At 43.3% G+C, this 24,281-nt stretch overlaps 1 protein-coding gene across 2 annotated transcripts in view; it reads right to left on the reverse strand.

Moving 5' to 3' along the window:
- The window catches only part of znf710b (zinc finger protein 710b), a 29,988-nt gene that overhangs the window by 4,103 nt on the left and 1,604 nt on the right, over positions 1-24,281 (reverse strand). Inside the window, exons 1-4 of one of the 2 annotated variants that reach the window (XM_071911044.2) lie at positions 8,737-8,781; positions 5,003-6,589; positions 1,893-2,084; positions 1,115-1,286 (exon numbers count right to left, since the gene is read on the reverse strand). In XM_071911044.2, the coding sequence (XP_071767145.1) occupies positions 1,115-1,286; positions 1,893-2,084; positions 5,003-6,589; positions 8,737-8,781 (1,996 nt within the window). Of the gene's footprint in view, positions 1-1,114; positions 1,287-1,892; positions 2,085-5,002; positions 6,590-8,736; positions 8,782-24,281 lie in introns of those variants that run through there. The other variant, XM_078283737.1, reaches the window with a different exon arrangement.

The following is a 24,281-nucleotide window of genomic DNA, read 5'->3' on the forward strand; positions in this document are numbered from 1 at the left end:
GTGTTTGGTTGGAATGAAAACCTGCAGACTCTCTTCCCTTTATGGCACATGATTGCCAATTCCACATTTTGTCCCACATTTTAGAAGACTGGGCAAAAAAAACCCTGATCATAATTTTTGGTAAGGGTTTTTTCAGTTTAAGATATTCCTGGAATGGTAAATGTGGTGCTTAATAGCAAAAAATCCAACCTTGCCCGCCCTTAATGCAGCAGTGTCCAATCATGTGCCATGGAGGGATAAGAGTCTGCAGATTTTCCTTCCAACCAAACACTACAGCAGCTGATTTCACTGATTTGTTCTTCCTTTCTGGTTGAAGGCGTGTTAATCAGTGAAATCAGGAACACCTGCAGACTCTTGGCCCTCCATGGCAGACGGTTGGACACCACTGGCTTAATGGAACAAAAAGGAATAAAATAATCAACAGGTCAGTTAGCTACAATCTGCTAAAAATGAAGTGAAGTCAACGGTAAAACTATTAAAAACAGATGTGATCAGGAACATCACATAAAAAGCAGGATACAATAAGAGAAAATGCATCAAAGAAGTAACCTTTGTTAGGATTGAGAGGGAGTTGCCTGTACAAAAAAACCCTACAATCCTGAAAAAAAAAAAAAAAAAACCTAAAAAAAAAAAAAAATCACATCCCTGATTAAGAGAGCGCAGCTGCATCTTATGTAATTTCTGTCTGCCAAATAACCTGTTTAAAAAAATATGTTTGCTCTGTTTCTATCGTGTCTGGGAAAAAATAACAGTGCACATTATGAAACGGGCCGTGGCAGCCTTGAGGTTGGAGAAGCAGGTTTATGATCGGAAGGTCAATGGTGTGAATCCCAGACCGGCTGGGAGAACATGGTGGGGAAAGAGAGCGACAAACTGTCTTCTTCCCACTAAACTACTGTCGAAGAGCTCTTGAGCAATGCACTTAACCCCCAGGTGTTGCAGCCAAGTTGTTCAGTGGCCAACGGTAGAAGACTGCGATTGTAATGGGCAGCTGTCATTGGTGAACGGGTGTCACTAATATGAGTGTGAGGCAGGTCATTGCTGAGGAAGAGCATGCATGCTCAGTCAACCTCCCCTAGATGAATAAAGATGAAATAAAAACAAAGAAACAAACCTTGTCCGTCGGGCGAGACGTCCATTCCGTGCTTGACCTTCATGTGTCTGCTGAGGTTCCCCTTCAGGTTGAACTTACTGGTGCAGTACGGGCACTTGAAGGGCTTACTGCCGGCATGGAGGTGCATGTGGCCCAGAAGGTTGTACATTCTGTTGAAAGACTTGCCACACACCTGGACAAAACAAAAATAATCCCAAAATATTAATACAGATGAGCACAGACATGGAAAGTGATGCCAACTGTAAGAATATACCTACATTTAGTGACTGGGAGATGAGGATTTCGGATAAAAAATATCCTGCCTGACATTGGTTTCTTATTGTAATATTTTTTTTCAGATTGTTGCTATGAATAAATCCCAACCTTTTTTTAAAGATGGCTCTATTCATTTCCTCATTTAAAGGTAACCTCTGTGGGATTTTCTGTGACGGTTATTGTCAAATTAATTGTGGTAACACCGTTGGTAGCACATCCTGCAGCCCTTATGAGCTGCTTTCTAACAACGTTTCATCATTTCTCCTCCCTGCTGGTTTTGATGCATCATCTAGTTAGTTAGCTAAATCAAGTTCAATTGAAGTTAAATTGGACTGAATAAAAGCATAAAATGGATAGTTGGGGTTCCCGCTTTTAATTCTGAACAAACAATATTTCTGCATTAGAATGTGTCATCACAACTAATTTCACACCAAGATTAATGAGAAAATCTTACACTTGTCATCTTTCAGGAAATATAAATATATATATATATATTTTTTTTTAATCAAGCTCTAATACTTGCCTTGCATTTAAATGGCTTGACAGGCAGGTGGACGATCATGTGGGTCTTGAGCGTCTGTTTCTGGATGAAGCTCTTGAAGCAGACGTGACACTGGAAGGGCCGGATGCTGTTGTGGATGAGCATGTGCCTCTTCAGGTTGGCAGACAGGGTGAACTCGCGGGAACACACGTCACACTTGTGGCCCTTCATCCCCTGTGGAGCCCGAACAGAAGGAAAGGGTCAGTCAGAGCCAGTGGGTGATTTGTCCAAATTTAACAAAGGGGACTGCAAATCGTTCTCTGCCTCACATCTTCTCCTAAAAATGAGAGTGGGAGTGGTGTGATTGTTTTATCTGTGCTAAAATAATTTCATCTCTAAAATCTAATACCTGGCCAGGGTGAAGGTGTAACTTCTCTGTCAACCACGCAGGCCAGAGAGCAGTTTAAACACTGAATTAAAATGAACACAAAAGCCTTTCCCCATTCAAATCAATGTATTTAAATGGTCATCAGGACGGTATGCTCTAGGATAGCTGCCATAGACGTTTCCATCATGTTGTCATGCAAATACAACATGGTACAATGTGCCACGATGGCAAAGAGACTGTTCAGTGGCAGTTGTGCTGAACATTTTAACCTACTGATTCTCATGCCCTGCCCATGAGACGTTTATTTTCCTTAACCATATCAAAATGACATGGCAGCCATAGGTGTGCTAAAACAAATTACCACAAAACACCAGGAGGTTCCCTTGCTACGATATCCTTTCCTATTCTGTGCTTTAAATATTCTCAACCACATGCCACAAGGAAAGTATAAACATTGGGAATCATTTCACGAGAGAAAACAATTCACATCATCTAGGGCCTTGAGGCTTAACCAGGTTGTCTGCATCAATGTGCTGCACTCTGCACTCCACGTTGCAGTCAATGTCAGTTAGTGAGTAGAGACAGTTTAGGACAACTGGGATTTTAGGTTACAGAGAACACGCAGTATGAACTCTTTTGAATTATGGGTCACTAGGAGGCCAAGAGACAGCGTTTGTGTAACCAGACGAGCCTGGCAGACTGTCAGTCCACCCACTGTCTGCACTACAAAAGGTCTGTTCCTTCCTCCACCAGGGGGAGCAGTGAGCGGACGACAGGCTCACTAACAGGCAAACGGAAGCCACAAAAGGGAACATTCTCACCACACTGACAATACTGCCTGCTCACTGTACATCTCTCCCATTCTGATGATGTATGTGGGTTAGGAATTTTCTCCTTCTGTCTCAAAAGTGATTAAATTCAGGAAATTCCCTAGAAATGAAGCATTTTCATATTCAGAACTGTGTGTGATGTAAATTAGGAACTTGATAAAATTATCAGAATTGCTTTGTTAAAATTTGCATACAGTTTGGGTATTTTTATTTATTTATTTTAAACTAATGAATCTAAAAAAAAATCTTGGAAATGTGGCATTCTCCTATTTGTATCTATTTATATCTGTGAGGTATAAAGTAGGAGCATGGCAAATTTCCAAGAGTTGCCTCACTCTAATGATGAAATGATGAGTGTGGTTTCGTAGGAATGCCAATATTTCAGATGTATGCATATTTTAGAATGACAACAACTCATCAAGGCCTCAAACTCATCAAGAGTTCTATGTTTATATTTTTTGTCACTAATGAAAAATTCTCATCTCTGTGCATCTTCATGTCTCTCTTCCTCACCCGTGTGTGAGCAAATGTGTGCATGTGTGTAGAATGGGCGGGGGGCACTAAGCAATTACAGATGTTTCATTGAAATGACGACTATAGTGAGGAGTATATGATAATGCCTGGTACTTTTGACGTATAGCATTAAAAGAAAAAATGCAACATGTGAAAATAAACAGACGTGCCTATTCTACTTCTGCTCATTTCCTTTGCTTCATCTGATGCATACATGCAACAAGGAAAAAGATGCTTCAAAATGTAGCTTGGAGGCACACTTCATTTTGAGATTTTTTTCAATTCCATTTCTCTCAACGCAGAAGATGAAATTTGCACAGTGCAGATTAGGTGGTAAGGCTTTTCCAAACGTACAGTCAAACATCTGTGCAGTGCAAATTTCATCTTATGCAATGAAAATATGTAATTAAAACAGAAAACTTTGAAATTAAACTGATTAAACACAGCTTAGAAGAGAATTCAGGCTATTTGTAGGATCTTGAACAGTTAAATCTTGGTTTGTTAACATGAACAAGCTTCTTCCAAAGCTAGAAACACAACTCTCTTGATGATGCTCCCAGGAGACATCCTGGAGCTTGTTCAGTTGACAGTGAATGGGAGATCAGCTGTACCCAGGGTGAATGCACGCACATATGAGCACATTTTCTGTTCCATACCTGTTAGCACTGCAGTGAATGAATCATTTGGATGTAAACTCTCACACGAACTTTCAACAAAGTCTGTCTCTAACTCGTCAAAGGAGTACCTCCGGGTTTTGTCTTTTAGTGACATCAAAGATTAGAGTCTGTGTTCTGTTATCTAGCTTGGGGAGATGTGCTCATGTTCAAAAATAGTGATAAAACTGTCGAAGATAGAAATAATGGGAATTCTCTTCTAAACTAGACATTCCCTATTTTTATTTTGACATTTTATTTTTAAATCGACATTTTTAGTCTAGGAGCTTTTGTATAAAGTGCAGACCATGTCTTTTCTTGGAATGGGATGCTTTGCTGCTTCTACGCACTTCTATTCAGACCTCTGAATTGGGTTGAGTGCCATGGATTTTTCATTCAGAACATAGATCCGACATGAAGACACAGAAGGACGCAGTACGGTGGATGGATGCCTGCCAGGTTGAGTGCTCTTACCTGTCTACTTCACTCAGATCTCAGTGGGTGAAGGACAGAAGATGAACTGAGGAGAGGCCCTGTGGACAACAGAGGTGTGGTAGCCTCCCTTTGGCGCTCCGAAAGTGCCTCTTTCTTTTTTTGTGTCTGTTTGTTTTTGCTCTCCACTATCATTCTTTTTGGGTTTTTTTACATAACAAAAGAAAAACCTCAACAGTCTAATGAACTATGCACATGATATTTACAGTGTGTCTGTGACTAGAGCAGTCAAGGAGTCTGGGTGGGAGCGGAAGTGCCCGGCGGCGGTGTCAGTACCTTATGAGTGAGCGAGTGCTGCCGTAGGTGGTGGAGCTGCACAAACTCCAGGCCGCACTGGGAGCAGGTGTAAGGCCGTGGGCTCTGGTGCTTCAGGAGATGGTTCTGGAGCTGGCTACGGTAGGCAAACGACTTGTTGCACTCTGTGCACTGGAAGGTGTGGGGGCCTTGGTGGCTGGTCTGGTGGCGTTTGAGGTGGGCGTAGGTGGGGAACTCCATGCCACACTGCGAGCAGACGTGGCAGCGGCCGCGCTCATGCTTGGCCTCGTGGGCCCGCAGCTCGCTGGGGTAGGCGAAGCCGCGGCGGCAGAAGCGGCAGCTGTACGGCTTGACGTCGGTGTGCTGCAGCATGTGCCGCTTCAGGTGGCTGGTCTGGGTGAAGCCCTTCTTGCAGACAGTACACTTGTGGGGCCGCGTACCCTGATGGGTCAGCAGGTGGGTTTGAAGATGACTAGGCTGCTTGAAGAGCTTCCCGCAGTGCGGACAGGCGTGCGGCTTGATGCCATTGTGGCCCAGGATGTGCGTGACCAGGTTGTACTTGGAGGTGTAGGATTTGTCGCACATGCGGCACTTCCAGCGCTTCAGGCCGTCTCCCACATCCACGCAGTACGACTCGTCGATCTGGATGTTGATGTCTAGCCGGTCCACTCTGCGGCCGCCGTGCCGACGAGGAGGCTGGTGGTGGTGGTGCTGCTGCTGGTGCTGCGCTCCCCCTCCTCCTCCTCCGCTCCCGTCGGCCCACATCATGCCCTGGCTGCTGTCTTCGTACTCACCCCCCATGCTCATTTCCCCCGAGTCATAGCTGCCCACCTCACTGGTCTGGAAGTAGCTGCTGATGGCCTCCTCCTGCTGTGTGGGCTTCATCATGTTGTTCCCCTGATGTTCTACCTCCTCCTCGTCCTCCCGGCCACCTCGACCGTGGCCCCCCATGCCGCGCTGGCCCTGCACCCCTCTGTGGCCCTGCTCCCCTCCTCTGTGGACCACCTGCGAGGGAGGAGGGTGCCCGTGTGTGTTGGCTTGTGGCTGACTGGAGGTATCCCGCTCACACTCTGCGCAGTTCTTGTTGTTGCTTCTGAGGCTGGCTGGGTCTACTTGAACTAAACCACCTCTGGGAGCCATATTGTTCAGCACGTGGACGCACGAGGCCAACCCGGAGTTCACCCCTTCCCCTTTCACATGGGACGAGGACCCATCGGCACCTTGAATGCCGTGTCGATCGGGGCCGACCATTTTCGTGTCGGGGTGTTGGGGGGGGCCCTGCTGCCACCTCCTCTGACTGCAGCTGGGTTGCATCTGGCCGTCTTCTCCCAAGTTGTCTCCCAGGTAATCTCCGTTGGCTCCGATAAGCTGGTCTGCGTACTCGTAGTCGACTCCGTCTACTGGGGGCGCGGGGGACTCTTTGGGTTCGCCAGTGTAGAAGCCGTTGGGTGCGATGGTAGCGCCAAACACTTCATTCTGGGAGATGAGACCTAGCACGGCGGCCTGGGCCAAGGACAGCACAACTACCGGATCTGTCTGTGTGCCTGCGTCCACCAGCCTGGCCATTACCTTGGGCTCACATCTACCCAGGCGCCGGCTCGCCTCCTCCTGGAACAAAAACCAACAGACATGCACGCACAGTCAGACAGCAGCACTGTGGGGAAGCAATTAGCAAATATCTTCACAAATAAACATAGTCCGAGGTGTCAACAGCAAAAGGAGTTCATTATTACTCCTTCTACTGCAAAGTATTGTGGAAAAAAATACTTGTACTAGAGATTTCTTCTTTGTCATCATCTTGAGCACAAGTGAGGGTGTCTCTTTTGTTGTTTCAGGCAATTTCTAAGCTTTTGGTTGGTGGCTATCGAAAATGAATGTCTACCATGAACAAAAAAATTGACTAAAATCTAAGAAAACAAATGAAATATTGTATCACCTTCTCTCTACTGATAATTACTCTTATTTGAGGGATTTATAGCTCATGAGAACAGCCCAAACAACAATCAATACAGGATAGACATGAAGACGGGAAGACATGACCTAGAATTTACATAGGTAGAAACTAATGACAGAAAAGTCATGATAAAAATGACAATACTTTGCAATGGCTTTCCCCACTACCAAGGTGGATGCACTACACTGTCCTCCAATGGGAATGTGCCCTTCATTTATCCTAATCCAATAAGGACAAAGGTGTTGAGGCCCATCCTCCAATCAGGGAGTCTCTCTGAGCCAGTTGTCAAGAGAGAAAGAAGGAGCAAGAAAGAGGGAGAGAGAGAGAGAGAGAGAGAGAGAGAGAGAGAGAGAGAGAGAGAGAGAGAGAGAGAGAGAGAGAGAGAGAGAGAGAGAGACTAGCCTATTCCCAGGTCATTGGTTCAGGTATGAGTAGTTTACCTTCGTCAAGACTGTCCAAACATAAAGCTTTAGATCTGGTGATTGAGACTGAGATGCAAGAATAATGGGACTATGACAGACACCATCCTAATCCAGTGTGCTAACCATGTATGACTGGTGTGTGTGTGTGTGTGTGTGTGTGTGTGGTGGGATTAGACGGCCTGATGATCTACACACACACATACAAGTGAGACAGAAAAAAAAAGAAGAGAAAAAAAAAAGAAAAACAGAGCCAGATTAAGAAATAAAAAGAGAATAGAAAAGCAGGGAGGCAAGAAAGACCGAGCAGAGAGAGAAGAGGAAAAACAACAGAGGAGAGCAGAGAGAAAGAACAGAGGGGAAAAAAAGAGGAGAAAGCAGAGAGAGAGAGAGAGAGGGAGGGAGCAGAGAAGCAGGAGAGCTTAGAGAGAGAGAGAGAGAGAGAGAGAGAGAGAGAGAGAGAGAGAGAGATAGAGAGAGAGAGAGACAGAGAGAGAGAGAGAGAGAGAGATAGATAGATACAGGCACAGAGAACAGAGAGAGGAAGAGAGAGAGAGCTTACAGAGAGAAGGGGGGCATAGAAGCTGGGTAGAGAAAGAGAGAGAGACAGAAAGAGAGAGAGAGCAGGCAAGAGAGTCTAGTGGAGGGGAGGGGGGAGAGGAAAAAAGAAAAAGGAGAAAATGAAAGAGGTAGAGGGAGAGTGAAGGAGAGATAAGGAGAAGGGGGGAGGGAGGGAGGGAGGGAAGGAGGAAGGCTGAGAGAGAGAGAAAGAGAAAAAGACACTAGAGAGGAAAAGAGAGGGAGGGAGGGGTAGAGAGAGAGAGAGGCAGAGAGAGGGAGGGCAGAGTGAAAGAGTGAGAGGGTGAGAGAGTGAGAGAGAGAGAGAGCAAAGCAACGAGCAAAAGAGAGCAAGAGAAAGAAAGAGGAGAGAGAGAAGAGAGAAGGGGAGGTGGAGAGAGAGGGAGAGGCAGTGAGCAAGCAAGAGACAGAAGGAGAGAGAGGGAGAGATAGAGAGAAAGAAAATGACAAAATGAAAGCCAGACAAAATGAAAGATAAAATTGTGAAGTGAAAGAGACGAGCGAGAAACAGGAACGGAGAAGAGTTGAAAAGGGCTTGAGGAGGACGTGTCTGAAAGCTGTTGGAGAAGGCGATAATGAGTTAACGCCAGAGACAATTCTTACTTAATGTGAAGCAAGAAACTGAGTACCTGCTGATGGCAACTTTAAAAAAACACAAAGAACATCAAAAAAAAAGCCAATGGCAATTTTCTACCTGTCTGTCAACTCTGAATGTGATCAATCAATGTTGCCCACCACCTTTCTAACCCACCACTTAACATGCTATCAGTAAATGCCAATTGCTGCCCGGCCAATAAACTCACCACGCTCCTCCTGCTGTGAGGTTTCAGGTGCTTTAAGGATCTCATTCTTCAGTGCGAGTGTTGAGTGAGAATAGGCTATGTTCCCCTCCTATTTATACGTGAGGGAAGAGGGGAGGCGGGGCTAGCAGGGCCCGCCCCCTCAACACAGTTTCGGTAGTGACTCTGGGCACACCAGCACAAACACAGTCCAGACACACGCACACACACACACACACACAGAAACAAACAAACAAACAAACAGGCTATTCTCCCAACAAATGTGTGTGGCTAGTAGATCAAAAAAAAAAACAAAAAAAAAAAAACAGCAAACAAACCCAAAAAAAAAAAAGCACATAGAGATCATATATCACTGACGCACATGGCTCCTTGATAGTCCGGTGATAAATGGGCTAAGTCACCTCAAAGTCACAGGATGAAAACACACATAGCCCATACATACGGTGAAAAACACAGAAATAAAATCAACATCATATCAGTCTGAAATTATAGCTCTACCAGGCAGCCTTCATGCCATCCTATTCACTCAGCCTCTTTTCTTCTCTCTCCGTCTATCTTTCCCTGTCTTTGTATCTCTGTCTATCGCTCACTTGTCTTTGTCTATGTATGTTCCATGTATCTCTCTCGCTGTCTCTCTGCCTCTCTTTGTTTCTGTCTGTCTCTCCCTCTCTCTCATTTATCAAGTAAGGTTTATGAGTACAGAAAAGTACTGGAAGATTGTTTCGTGCACAGACTTGGATACAAGTATGCGATAGGAGAGGAAGGAGAAAGAGAGGGGAGGGAGAGGGAGAGAAAGGAGAGAGAGAGAGAGAGAAAGAGATGGAAGGTGACTGACAAGGAGATGAGCGAATGGAAGAGAGAGAGAAGATGGAGAGAGAGAGGGAGAGAGGAGGAGGAAGAGGAGGAGGGGAGAGTGGAAGGAAAGAATATTGAAGAAAAAGAGAGCGGAGGGGGTGGGTGAGCGAGTGAGTGAGTGAGAGAGAGAGAGGGGAGAGACAGAAAGAGAGAGAGAGAAAGAGACGGAGGGGGATGGGAAGAGTGGAGCAGAATGCGGTAAAAGAATAAGAAGAAATGGAAGATGGATGGAGAGAAGAAACAAGACAGAATGGGAGTTGTGGGAGAGAATGAAGGTATTATGCTACCGTTAATGATGCATCAAATAGGCCTGCTAATCACTCTTAGGTTGCCTCCACGATAAACACAAAAGGCCCAAATTAGGACGCTGATTGACAACTAAGGAACCATTGACGTTTGAGTGAAGAAGAACTTTCATCTTGTTTCACGTCATCATGCAACCAACAAACCACCAGTGAAACTATGGATGAGTAGAGAGATGAAATAGCCATGGACATGTGAAACGGTGTCAACACTGGCCAGAGAGAGCAAAAAGGTCATGTAGGTATGCTACCGGTGATGAGATTGGGACAACACAATAATAAAAGCGGCACATAATGGAGGGGAAGGAGGAAAATCGTAATCTTCTATAGGAAGGAATGGTCATGAATGGGAAAATGAAATTTCATCCCATGTTGTCCCCTATGCATGCCGTATTTCTTTTGCCAGAAATTTCCTAACATGATAGCTCACACTGGATGGGATGTGAGACACAGAGAATGGACAGTTGACAGTAATTGTTGATGTCGATGTGAAATATTTATGAGTGTGTGAGCCAGTGTGTCAACAGTGTTTTTTCTAACATTGTACAACCTCAAGAATAACATACATTTTCAGAAAGTGGCCATCGTTTCCCTTTAGGTTAAACATACATTCTCCCCATGACACTAAATCACCACTGGTAACAGCCTGTGTCCACATGTTATTAAGTTACTGCATCGTGGCATACAGACAAGGAAAATTTCTCCAAAGGTCTTTGCATCACTGGTAAATTCACAATATGAACATAGTCTCGTGTTTACGGTGGGCTGGCCAGCTACTGTTTGTTAGAATGCTCCCTTCCAAGCTGGAGAGGTTTTGCTTGGCTCCCTTGAGACTGAAATGCAAGGCAGTACTTTGACTCTTTGGGTGGAGGGGTGTAAGGAAGAACCTACTTGGGTTTAGTAGAAGACCCATCTGACCACTTTGGAGACAAAGGATTTGATTAAAAGAACATGAAAATCTGGAAAACATGGGGAAAAAATGCATGCCAACAGGAACAACAGGAACTTCCATGAGAATTTAATGGATCTAAACAGTCCAAAAAGCAGGAATTCACAATAAATTGTGAAAAAATGTCATTACTGAGAACGTCAAATGTATGATCACTGCTCCAACAGAACGCATGTACAGTAAGAAAATATAGAATGTAGGTAGTCTTTGGAAGGCATTGTGGTTTGATTCATTTACTAAAAAAAGGCAAGGCCTGACAAAGTTAATTAAGGCTGCCTAATTAGAGTGGGTAGGAAGCATCAGGGTTACCAGTAGGTGTTTAGGAAAGTAGGCTATCTTCCCTACAAAAGCTGTTCCACGGATTTGATCGGGACAATACATAGAAGAAATTAAGAAAAGAAACAAGAATCTTATTAATCTTCATTAGAAATGTATGAAGGTTGAGTATCATGTAAAATCCTAAACAAAAAAAACAACAACATCCCTGCATGGTGAAGATGGTTTCACCAGATGGGAGAACTTTTTTTGTTTTTACTTTTAGCACTTTTCCCCTAAAGTGGGCTGTGCTGGTAGAGTGTTTTCATAGACATAATACCTAGATACCTAGAAACAGGTTGGGCTCAACTAAAAAAACAACAACATTATTTTACTAGTTTGTTACAGATAGACAGTACACTGTTTCCTTTGTGCTTGTTTTGCAGCAGTAATGGTTATGGGTAATTTGTGCATTTGGTTCCAAGTCTATCTCTGTTTTGGTCCCAGTTTTGGTTCTAGTAGAGGTTGCATCATTAAAACTATTATTTATATGCTTTACCATTTTTGAATACTAGACCAATACTTGTTTGGAGTGAAATTAAGCTAAATTGTTATTATTTGTAAATTTCACATTTTCTCAAGCACTGGTAGCAGCGTTCTTGCTGTGGTGGCCCACCACTGCTGACTGAATGTCAAGGAAACACTGTAGTATTTCAACCTCCAGCTGAGGAGAAATCTGTCCTGTTTGACCAGTATTTGAATGGGTCCTATGGATAGATGCGGCAGCTAAACAAACTACTGGGCTGGTGGCCAAAAACCTTACGTTTCATCCCTGGCCAGGGCAAGTACATGGATGATGATTTCCGCCCTCATGACTGCTATTCCTAACAGCCAAAAGAGTACAACTTGGTTTCTTCTTGAAGCACTTAACACAAAAAGACAAGGATGGCAGACACTCTCTTCCTGAAATCATTCGCCTTCTGACTCTAACCAGTTCAATCAATGGGGAACTGCTACATGTTGAAGTTGAACATACTGTATATTACTGGTCACATGACTTTATAATCCCAAGACTTTTTTTTGGTAGTTTCTTACACAACGTGCCTCACCATACTATGAGCCTCACCATACTATGACTGCATTTTAAGGAATCAAACCACTGGCCTAAACCCTATTGGTTGGAGCACCATGTTCTACCCATAGAGCTGCACTAAAGGATCACAGGGAGGTAAACTACAAACTTAGCATGGGAACTAGGAATGTAATGATACATTAAACAATTTGGTTCGATAGACTAGGTTCACGGTTCGATATTACCACAATACTTTGAGCAAAATCTTAATGAAGACAATTATGACTGAAATAATCCCTTTTGAGTTCTGCGGACGGAAAACAAAAACTAAAGTGCAAACCATAAACAGGGTGACTAAAGACCTTTTTAATGCCAGTTCAAGTAAAATTTAAGACCAATTTCAACCCCAACCATAAAAAAATCTCACAAGAAAAGTAGTACAAAGAGAAACAGCTACAGTTTTAAGACGTCTGAAACCATATTTAAGGCTCAAACGCAACATTTAATCATACACCGGCGACTGGAGGCTTTCACTGTGATGATGTTGCACATGGTGCAGCCTGTTGCTAGTGTTACTTGTTAGGCAAGGCTCTCTTACAATACTTGACTTTGTCTTGTCAGCTGCCGTTTTCTTCCTTAATCAGAAACCCGAAATGCTGCCACACAGCAGACTTAAAACTGGACGAAACCTTCTCAGTTTCAGTTTCACCTGCATCAATCTTGTCGCCTACTAACCAATGTCTCAACAGTAGGGAGTTCAGCTGGGCTCACTGGAAGTGTGATGACCCAAATTAAAACTTGCTAGCCTTGTGCTACCTAGTGTTCAAACAATGCAAACGATGCATATGGTCAAATTGGGAAATTTCATGTCACAAACTTTCACTACATCCCTAATGGAAACATTAAAGGAATAAGCGAATGGAATAAGTGAATGGAAAGTAATGTGAATGGACAGAATGAGTGATGAGAACCAAAATCTTCCACGAGTCCCTGGTAGATCGCTTGCGATGGTGCTCCATACTAACACTTAAGCATACACTATATTAAGGGACTGTATACACCACATTCACTTGCTATGGAAACAAAACAAGTCACGCTCCAAGTCTCGCGGGAAGAGAGAGCTTTCAACAGGGAAATAGTCACTAGTAGTTCAGAACAGTATCTTTAACTACAATAACTCCGGTTATTTTCAACCTGGGCCCTATTTTCCTATTTTTTGACATCATGATGATTGATTGTGTTCAAAATTTCGCCACTGTAGAGCTTTACGTACTTCCAGTTAGTGAGGAGCGCTGCTCTCCAATACACAAAGGCCAAAGCAAGCTCCATTCTTGCAGTTTCTTTTCACTTTTTACTATCCTTCGCTACTCTCTCCATCTATGTAACCCACAGCTGGAAGCAACAAGTTCACACCCGTTCTCTGGGGGTCGTCGTAAGTCATTCTGGGAAATGTAGGAAATCACTAACTGAAGTTGATGTGGACGAGGCAGGTTGTGGGTGAAGTGGACACACCAATAAAGTAAATTACAACACTTCATCACAAAATAACTCCAGGCATGTACTGAGCATCACAAATCGACAGTATATAGCAGTGCAAGAGTATCTGAGGGTGGATTTTTCCTTTCCTTTAACGGGCAAGTTGACCATCGGGCCGGTGTCCCAAAAACTCTGAGTATTCCTTTAAATATCAGGCATCTCGCTTCCTCCATTCCCTGGAGACGGACAGAGCCAGGACAGAGCTGGCTGCCTGTTCCCTATGGCGTCTCTCACAGAGCCATCGATAGACACTTTGGCCATTGCCGTCTTCACTGGCAGCCATGTTAGCGCCACATTCCTGCCCTACGGCCGTTGCCAAGTAACTTCTGACTCAATGCCAGCTAATTTTTAAAACATTAGGAATCTCACCATAGGGATATTTTGGAGACATATTTGTAACAATAGCTCTTAGTGCTAGAGTAAGGGCAACAACATGCCACTCTCAGCACAACCTCACCGAACTATTACGCCCCCCACCCCCACACAGCTCATCCCAGCTGTGAAGGAGGAGCAGTTCAAATTATGAGGCCGTCCTGTCTGTGAACCTGAGAGGTGAGGCAGTCACCTGGTTCATCTAGTTTACATTCCTGTGAGGCTGACGACTGTCAATTGCGCCTGTTTTCTAGCCTAGCAAGTTAGCCACTTGTTGAATACAGGCTAACAGAGCCACCATGTTGGGGTGAGCTGCTAGCTTCTGGGCAGTTTATTACAGGAGGCAGGCTATTATATTTGGGTTAATGTGAATGAAACAGGCCAGTGAATGGCACCGTAGTCTGTTTGCTTTGATAAGAAAATACGTAATGGTAGGGAAGGAAGCCTTTATTCAAGGTATATAGTTTTTATTATCTAAATATAAATGTTGCTAGTCCCTCCCCACCCCTAACATGTTTGTTCTATTTGTTTTATCTTTGATAAGAAAATGTTTTTTTTAATAAAGTTTCAGTATCATAAATGGCATGGGGGAGCGTGGTAAACAACAGGATAGAGAGAACATGGAGGAAAGAGAGAGAGAGAGGGAAACGGCAGAGGAGAGGACAAAATGGGGGCGTAATGGAGGAAGCAGAGAGAGAGAGAGAACAGGAGAGAGAGAGAGAGAGAGAGAGCAGGAGGGAGGGAGAGCGAGGGAGAGAACAGATGATTGCATGGAATGAAAGAGGGATTGAAGGGGGAGGGAGGGGAGGAGATAAAGAGAACAGGGAAGGGAGGGGGAGTGAGTGAGCGAGTGAGGGAGTGAGTGAGTGAGTGAAATGGTGGAGTGAGAGAGGAGAGAGAGAAAGAGAGAGAAAATGAGAGGCAGCAGCAGTGGGGGAGGGGAGGATGTTCGAGAGCGAGAGAGAGAGACGGAGAGCGAGACAGAGAGAGAAAAAAGACGAAGAGAGAGACAGAGAGAAAAAAGAGACAGAGAGAGAGAGAGGGAGAGAGAGAGAGAGATGGGGCAGGGAGCAACGTGAGAGAGAGAGAAAGAGAGAGAGGGAGGGGCAGTGTGCAACGTGAGAGAGAGAAAGAGAGAAAGAAAGAGAGAGACTGAGGGAGGAGAGAGAGAGCAAGACAGAGAGAAGCAAAGAGAGAGAAGAGGGAGGGGTAGAGCGAGATGGAAACCGAGAGCAGGAGAGGAAAAAAAAAAAGGAGAGAAAGAGAGAGGGAGGGAGGGAGGGAGGGAGAGAGGGAGGGAGGGGGAAGGGAGAATGAAAGAGGGAGAGAGGAGGAAAGAGGAACAGAAAGAGGGGGAGGGGAAAGAGAGCTGGAGAGAGAAAAACAGAAAGAGAGAGGCAGAAAGAGAGGTAGAAAAAGAGGGAGCGAGCAAGAGAGGTAGAGAGCACAAAACGTATCTCGTTCTATTTTGTGGTTTCACAAACATGGCTGCAGCAAAAAAACACAATTGCATTGTTGGTTTTCACCAATTCACTCACACACACACACACACACACACACACAAGTTACCAGTAACATTACAATATCCCAACATCAATTCTATTCACCCATGTAAATCATTCTAGTGAAAAGCAGCTCCTTTCAGGTGTATTTTGAAATCCATGCCACTGAAGTGCTCAGATGGGATGCTAGGCCTCGCTAACTGCCCTCTCACCCGGCTTAATTAAAGGTATATTACGCTCAAAAAGATTTAAGTTGCTCAGACACCATCATATCTCAAAACGTGCTTTGATTTCCTCATGTCACACACACCAGTGTCCACTGGGTGCTTATGATTCAACTGCAAATGAATGGAAAAGATGTGCAGTGGAAATATCAGATGATTATGTGCAAAAAGTGCCCATATTGGAGATTCAAGTGACATTAATAGACCTAGAAAAGAGACGGATAACAAAAGGGCTGTGGTTGGTAGGAACATTTTACACATTTAGACTTTGCAGTTTATGCCTTTAAAGGGCTTAGCAAGGCCACGGGAAGTGATGGAGAGTAGACCCTAAAAGAACCGACCCCTCAGGGCTTCATGTCCCGGGGACAAACAAGAAATGCATTAGGAACGGTCTGAATTGTTCTTCTGGACGCCTAAGGGACAAGAGAGGAAAGTCCTTTTTAGGTTAGCCTGCATTTTAGAGCCAAGCAAACTGTGTCTCTAACATAACCATTATAATACTGTGTCAGGACTGCATTATTTGACAGGTTGACATGTTGATGGAGCAGATTTAAGGAGAAAAGCATGAGTTTCATCTTCACTCCATATGAGCCAGTGAGACCAACAGCAACAGAGCTTGTACCGTAAGTGCTCACTTTCATTGGTGTCAAGATCTTATACGGCTAATGTTAGCTTACTTAGCTAGGTAGCTAAACAGACAGTTAAACCTGCAGTAAGCGATATAAGACCTTATGACCAATCCTGAAACTAATGTGTGCTATTTGGAGATTTCATTGAGATATAATGATATAAACCAATATCCACACACGCGGGCCAGTTGTGTTGCTGTTTTCACCTCTTTTCTAAAGCTTGTTGTCAAATTCCGCTCCGGAACGAAGCTCCTCCCAGTTCATTCAGTAGCTTTTTATTTTTTTTAAACTAGCTTGGCACCTCCCTCGCTGTTTAAAAGCAGCTCTCATTCCTGAAAAGTTTCTCGTAATGGCGATATCGATGAAGTGAGTGAGTAAAGTTAGTAAACTAGTTAGTAAACTACTTGCTACGTACCTCTTCACTTGTCATTGTTTGTAGGACACATAACCTTCCGGCGAGACTTCTCCGTAGGTACGGTTAGCTTAGCTTAGCTATTAGCCTTTAAGCACGGTAGCCCTCCGTAGTGGAGGGAGGGAGTGGCTTTGCTGTGAGCTTGTTTACAAATGTGTTGCAGTTTCTGTCGCCCTCTAGTGGTCAGAAAATTTAACCAGCTAAGCTCTAAGTGTGCCACTGAGTCGAGCTGGTGTTGTGATCGTTGTTTAGGCCAAGTAGGCCGACCGTAGTGGCTAGCAGATTGGGAAGGTAAGGCTATCCTTCACCACATGGCTGTTTGATGGCTTACCGCGTGTCTTGTATCATGTATCATGTATGCAGTATCACAGTATCATTACCCAGCATGCCTCATTATTCTGTGGGAACTGAGCCAGCACAGTTCTGGCATTGTGTGTCTGTTTTGTGTTACTATCTTTTTCTACTGTTCACAGCTAAGTATGTTGTAGCATGGCTAATGCGAACATGTTAACAAGGAGAGAACCGCCCCTCAGACCCCAGTAGGATGTCTAGTTCAGTGGTTCTCAAAGTGGGGTCCGGGGACCCCCAGGGGTCCTTGAGGGGGTTCCAGGGGGTCCCCAGCAAAAAGGGAAATAATTTATTTTCACTATAATTCCATCCATAAGTAACACAATGACAGAATGTATGACTATTTTGGTCATGGGTTTCATACACTTTCTGTAATAAAACATCTAAAAGCAAAAATCCTATCAGATGGGGGACCCTGGGACAAAATCTTATCAAATGGGGGTCCATGGTCTAATTTGTGTCAGTTTAGGGGTCCTTGACATGAAAAAGTTTGAGAACCACTGGTCTAGTTGATGTGGAGGGCGGGGCTAATTTTGGCTCATTTCCAGGATCAGCTCCAGTAGGTGTTGCACTTCAAAAATGTTTCTTATATATTTATATACTGTTTATATATTTATATCATGATAACATGGACAATTGTGCTGTAATTGCAATGGTAATATTGTAAATGGAATTGTTTTTCTTTGGTGGGTTGGGCTGAACAATAAGGCAATACAATACAACACATGATGATTTTTTTCTAGCTGTAAGGGGCCACTGCACCTAAATGAATGTAAAAAAACAAAACACTGCAACTACTTTGTTTAGGCGGCCATTCAACAATATGGTATGTTCCTCAAATTTTGAGGAAGATAGGCTGATGGAGAATAAATTGGGGAAGATGAAAATGGTGCTGGGAGAGCAGCCAGCGGGATTTTCTACATATGAAGAAGTACATATTCTTTTCAGAACATACATTACTACAGAATAAAACTTGTTCTGGGTGTAACAACATAAAACACTCATTCAATCATTGTCCATCGAGCAGCTCCACATTTGATACCTGAAGACATCACATTTGAGTCTAGCCACTTTTCTATTTAAAAAATAGTCATTATCTGTGTTGAACAATGTTTTGGGTACAAGTTTCTTTAATCGATCCAATGAATCTGAATTACTTTTTAAATAACTGACTAGATAATAATACATCATAAATATATATTGATTTATAATACATTAAAATGCTAAAAATGTGATCAAATAGTTGCTACCCTAAAGCAATTAACTAAAAAAATGCTATTAACAAAACCATTTTTTTTATTTGGGACCGTTTGCATGAACTGCAAGACGACTGTCAGGGTCGACTCCTGCATAGCAATTCAGAGAGTCAAAACACAGTACAATCAAATATTTGACCCCACAGATCTTAAATTTCAATGCAAAGCCATACAATCAATACAAATAATTGTCTCTTGTAGCCAGATGTCACAATAACCAGGGTTGTGAGGGGGTGAAGCCCTCTCTTTAAACACACACACAGCCAAGTCAATAGCAGCTCTGACACAGAAATACCCAATTTGTGTCAATTTCAAACGCTGGAATCGAAGCGTCGAATGTCGGGGTCGTGCACCACTGGCCACGGGTCGACCACCTTGCCCTGCAGTTCACAGACCCACAAACTTCTCACTCTTTTCTTGAAATTCCATCGGGTTAAAGAAAAACATACAGTCGAAAGTATGAGGACAGTCAGCTAGAGGTGGTCTTTTTTTTGCTTATGCCATTCTTACACATATTTTTCCCCTATGGAGCCAAAAATCAAAAGCTGATAGCTTGTTTTTTTTTTTACCTCGCACTCAAGCTTTGATCTGAAAGCCATGTTACACTGCCATCTATGAATGTGGCATCAAAGCTGACACCAGGTGTAAATGGTAGATTTAAGGTTGTCTACTAGCTGTGGTTCCTGAGGCAAATATATATTTCATGTAGAGCTGTTCTTTGGGTCCCACTGCACATTCCAAAACATGGTAGTTTAACTGTTCATGTGTGCTGTATTCTCTTTAAATCTCACTGAAAAACAGTAACATGATTTCTAGTGAAAGGGACACACATACACACACGGTCGCACATATTTCTCCGTTTTCACATAATATGGATCTGAGTGACAGAGCAGACAAATCAGGGTTTGTTTTATGTTATGGGGTAATCAATCCAAACCAACCTAACAACATTAAGAATAAACATCCTTTTTGAATTTGATTTGATTCCTTTCATGTTTCCCCTTGTATAGAAAATTCATTTAGAATGGCATTATGAAATATCTAGGTATGAAACTGTCACACAAAACCACTTTGGGTCTAATTATGGGCATAGTTACAATTTAAAATCTCAATAAACGTTGACTCTGCTGCTCAGCTAAATGCTGCTATGGGCGTACCATTTTGTTCCAGTGCTTTGTAACTAACAGTTTCAAACTACATCACTCCTTTCTCCTCCTCTCTCCCATCACTCTTTCCTCATGTTTCCATGGATACCTTCCCCCCCTCTCTCTCCCTCTGTTTCTCCCCCTTTTTCATCACTCTCTTCTTATCTTCTCTCCTCCAGTATCATCTCTACCATTCCTCCATTGCTCTCTTTTTTCCCAATCAACTTCCCTATTACTGAGACCTAGTTTACCATATCTGTAGCACGGTGATCAGGACCCCACCCCCCACCTCCAACCCACTACACACACACACATACACATACACACACACACACACACACACACACACACACACACATACACACATGCACACAAAATACAAACCGGACATAACAGGGAAAAAGGAATTATAAAGGAACGGGAGTATTTCTTACACAACAGCGCCCCTGGAGCTGGTAGGGATTCAGTGTCTTGCTCAAGGACACTTCAGCAGGGCGGGAGCTTGCCAAAACCAGGGCTTTAACCCGAGTCCTCCAGTTGAAGGTTGGTCTCCCTACTCACCACGCCTCCCTGCTAATACTGGTACATCCAGCCATCGTTATCTAAACTGTGGATTCTTAGAAATGGATATCTAGTGGAAACAAGGAATTCTTGAAAAGCCAGGACAAATCATGCCCCTGCATGTACTCAGGAAGATATCCTCTTCCTTTTTCTGCTGTATTTGCTAAATACAGTTGTGATGGTGTTCATGATTAAGCCTAAATGTTTCAAGCTCTCAATTACAGTCAGAGATATCTGGCATCAAGACAGACAGCTGTCACAAGGCCTCACAATACACAGTCTGCCGAGTGCACACAGCAGACTAGCACCTATTGGGCCTATTTAATAGAAAACGCAGCAGAAAAGAACGTGTTATTTGCATAAAGACTTGCAAAACAAAATATGGCACTTTTAGCATTTTCAGCATCAAAGACTGTATTTAAATGCAGCCAAATAATCCCTTAAAGGAATATGCAGATATTTGGGAAATAAGCCTGATGATCAACTTACCATTCGATGAGGAGACTGGTAGCAGTTTCACTGTTGCATGCAAAGTATTTAGTGCACTATGGTGCATAATATGCTAACACTTTTTAGATGATGCTAAACCAGCTTGTATTGTCCACTAAAAATACACAATCCTGAAGCATAAGCATGCACCACTGCAAACTAATTAAGTACTGGCCACACTGAGGTGAAGCTGCTACCAATCCTCTAATTGCACAATGCTAAGTTGATCAAAGAGCTCATTTGCCAAAATGTTGGACTATTCCCTTAATAAGCCTGTTTTACTCTTCTGCCCAATGTACTGACCTTATACAAACACCTCATCAGACAAGAGTAACCTACCAGGCCTCATACTGATTGAAATGGAAAGAGAATTGGATATATTCTCACGCATCTAACCAGTTAACCCATTTCACCAGTCCAACTACTTTTCGCATGGGTCAAAAAATAATCCAGTTGCAGCTTCCATATAAACCAGACATTACCGGTAATGCCTGAGTGATACGAGGTGTCAATCATACCAACACTGTAGTTTCTCTAGTCTCCTAGAGGATAACATCCATAGAGCTGTAGTACAGCTAAACACACATCACCATCTGTAAGGCGACTGAGATAGTGCACCCGGCCCAGCATCACTGGACCAAGTGTTGCACAGTGTCATGACAAAAACCTAGTCACAAAAACAGAGCCAGACAGTGTGAAAGGAAAGAGAGAGAGAGAGAGAGAGAGAGAGAGAGAGAGAGAGAGAGAGAGAGAGAGAGAGAGAGAGAGAATGAGAGAAAGAGAAACAGAGAACAGAGAGAGAGAGAAACAGAACAGAGAGAGAGAGAGAGGCGTAGGTGTACATGTGCACGTGCACACACAAATGCATGCGTGTCTCCACACACACACAGAGCTAAAATTACATTCAGGAGGGCATGAACCAGGCTCCTGCTCTGCACTATGCTGGAAAGTGGTAGTTAGCTAACTGAATAGAGGCATGCAGGGACCTGAAGGCCAGCGCTGACTATAGTTACCTAGCTGACAGGCTGGCTGGCTGGCTGGCTGGCCGGCTGGCCACCTGGCACAACACCATGTAGGCCCTGGTGATTACAGTCCAATCATGAAGCAGGATGTAGGCTAACAACCAGGATGCAATCAGGATACAACAGAAAAAGGAAGAAATAATGAAGGGCAAACAGTCGTCTTCATTAAGAGATGCGTGGGAATTGAATATCCAAATTATGAAGCACGAACAGAAATAACAGAAGTAACAGAACAATTGCAGCCACAAAATAATGAACAGACTGGACAATACTGTATTCTGTTAAAATGCAGCAAAATAAGTTCCACACCGATAATCTTTTTCATGCAGAGAATTTGGCTGGATTTGGGAGGATTGACAAGCCCAAACCAACTAGCCAGACAACTAGTAACAACTTCACACAGCAAAAGCTGGCAAAGACACCATTTAGCCAGACCAGCAGCGAGACCAAAACTGACAGGCATGACTCGCACTTAATAAGCATTACATACTGGGCTCTGTCTATTAAAAATCTCTTCTAAATACACTCCATGAAGCAAATCCCAAGCCAGATTTAAGATTTATAAAAAACTGATCTGTGCGTCAAAATGACCAATTTATATTGCTGTTATTCCAGTCCTAAGTGATATATCAACAGCAAACATAGGCCTATGCAGCTACTGTTGCCAACTGTATGGATTTGGGGGTGGCATCCTTTTTCTTAGCACAAACTAAATGTATCCCCGATCTGAACTACAGATTTTAGGTCAAATGTGAGGGCAAACAGAAATTTGCCTGCCCACCATCACCCTTGTTAAAACATCACTGAATGATGATGACAGATGATTTTCGGATTAAATGAAGAACATAGCCTATTTCATAAATAAGGGCTTCCTCACTAGAGACCAACCTGTCTAGTAAGGCTGCTACTAGTGATAATACTCACAGTTGACAAGACTGTTTTGTTTTGAATCACAATCATCTTTATCCGCTAGGTTCATAACAAGGAATATGACTTGCATTATTAACAGTAATTCAGCAGAACAGTGACACAGACAAACACAAGCACTTCATTAGTGGAGGCGGGGTTTTCAGGTTGGGTAGGAAATTGTGTTAAGCGTTAAAAACAAAACAGTAACCCAACAGCCAATTAATTGGCCCTCATGCACTGGGGAAAAAAACTAATTGCACTAATTATTAACTAAGCTGTATATAACAAACTGTTAACTTACTTAGACTACACAACCAAACTAAAATTGATTATTCATGTTTATTGAACAATTCAGTGCTGCAGCCCTTACATTTCCTTTAGCTCTAAGTACTGTGACATTCAAAACACACATTACATTCATAGACAGTCCATACAAACAAAGAAGCATAACACTCTGGAGGTCATTCAGCATGGCTATAACCAACAGGCCCTGCACATTAGGCCTTTGTGCTTCGAGAAACATCATCCTCTCTTTTTTTTAACCCTGCCTGCAGCACAGCAGAGCGCTGCAATGTGCTGACACCATCATCGGCTGTTCTGAACCTTTTACCCCAGCCATATTCCCACTTCCTATTAGACTTGGTCAAAATAGCAGTTGAATGCAATTTGAATGTAACAAAAAATAAGATTTTCATTTATCTTCACTTAGACGTTATGTGTCTAATTTTCAGTTTCAGGTAAGATAAATCAAGTGTACCTGAATCGGTTCAAAATGTTTAGTATTTAAATATTCTGCGCTATGTATGTCCTGGTCTGCTTTCTGTGCGGCTGGAATGGAGCATAGTCAACATAGTCAGCCTGCCACTGATGATCCATGGGAGAATGGCTTATGATCCCCCGAGTAGCATACAGATGTGTAGTAGCAGCAGCAGTAATAACACATTATTGATCCAAACTTTGGGAAATTCATTCATCACTGTACAACTCAAGCAGGCCAAGAAGTATAGAAATAGTTCAATTAGACTTGGAGGCATCATTTCGCTGACCAAGTACGAGCCCAAAATGTTGAGAGCAAGCCAATGCTTTTTATTAATATTGACAATTGTTGGGCACACTCTGTTAGTCCAGCAAAAGTTGTGGAAACAATTGTACGTACTGTTTTAAAGACTTGGTGATTGTTAAATCAAACAGCATCCTCCCGTCTAAATGTGTAATGCAACTGATATACAAACATAATTCCATCATCATCAGGCCTTCACCACTACAAATACAAGTACTTTGAGGCTGATAGCTGTGATAGCTGATAGAGTGCAACACATATAGCCTAGATCACAATGCACAGCACATAAGACAGACCATTAACATACAGCAAACACAGAGGATGAAGACTCAAGCAGCCAGTGGAGAGACAGCGAGGTCGCAAATTTAATTCAGATTAGGGGAAGATGCCTCCATTCGAACAAAACTAGAGAGGACGGATCATAATCAGTGTTCAAAACAACTGCAATAGAAATGGCCGAGCGGGGCCACAACAGAACTTAGCTGCAGTGTCAACGAAAAGTCAAGAGCCTCAAAGCCAAGTTCAACGAGGCGAAAGACTCCAATCAAAGAAGTGGCCATGCCTGCATAACATGTCCTTTTTACAATCAACTTGACCGGATTTTGGGGCGATAAACCCAGCAGTCACCCCATTTCAGCTGCTTGATAAGT

The sequence above is a fragment of the Centroberyx gerrardi genome, chromosome 1 (assembly GCF_048128805.1).
Source record: "Centroberyx gerrardi isolate f3 chromosome 1, fCenGer3.hap1.cur.20231027, whole genome shotgun sequence".
Lineage (NCBI taxonomy): Eukaryota > Metazoa > Chordata > Actinopteri > Beryciformes > Berycidae > Centroberyx > Centroberyx gerrardi.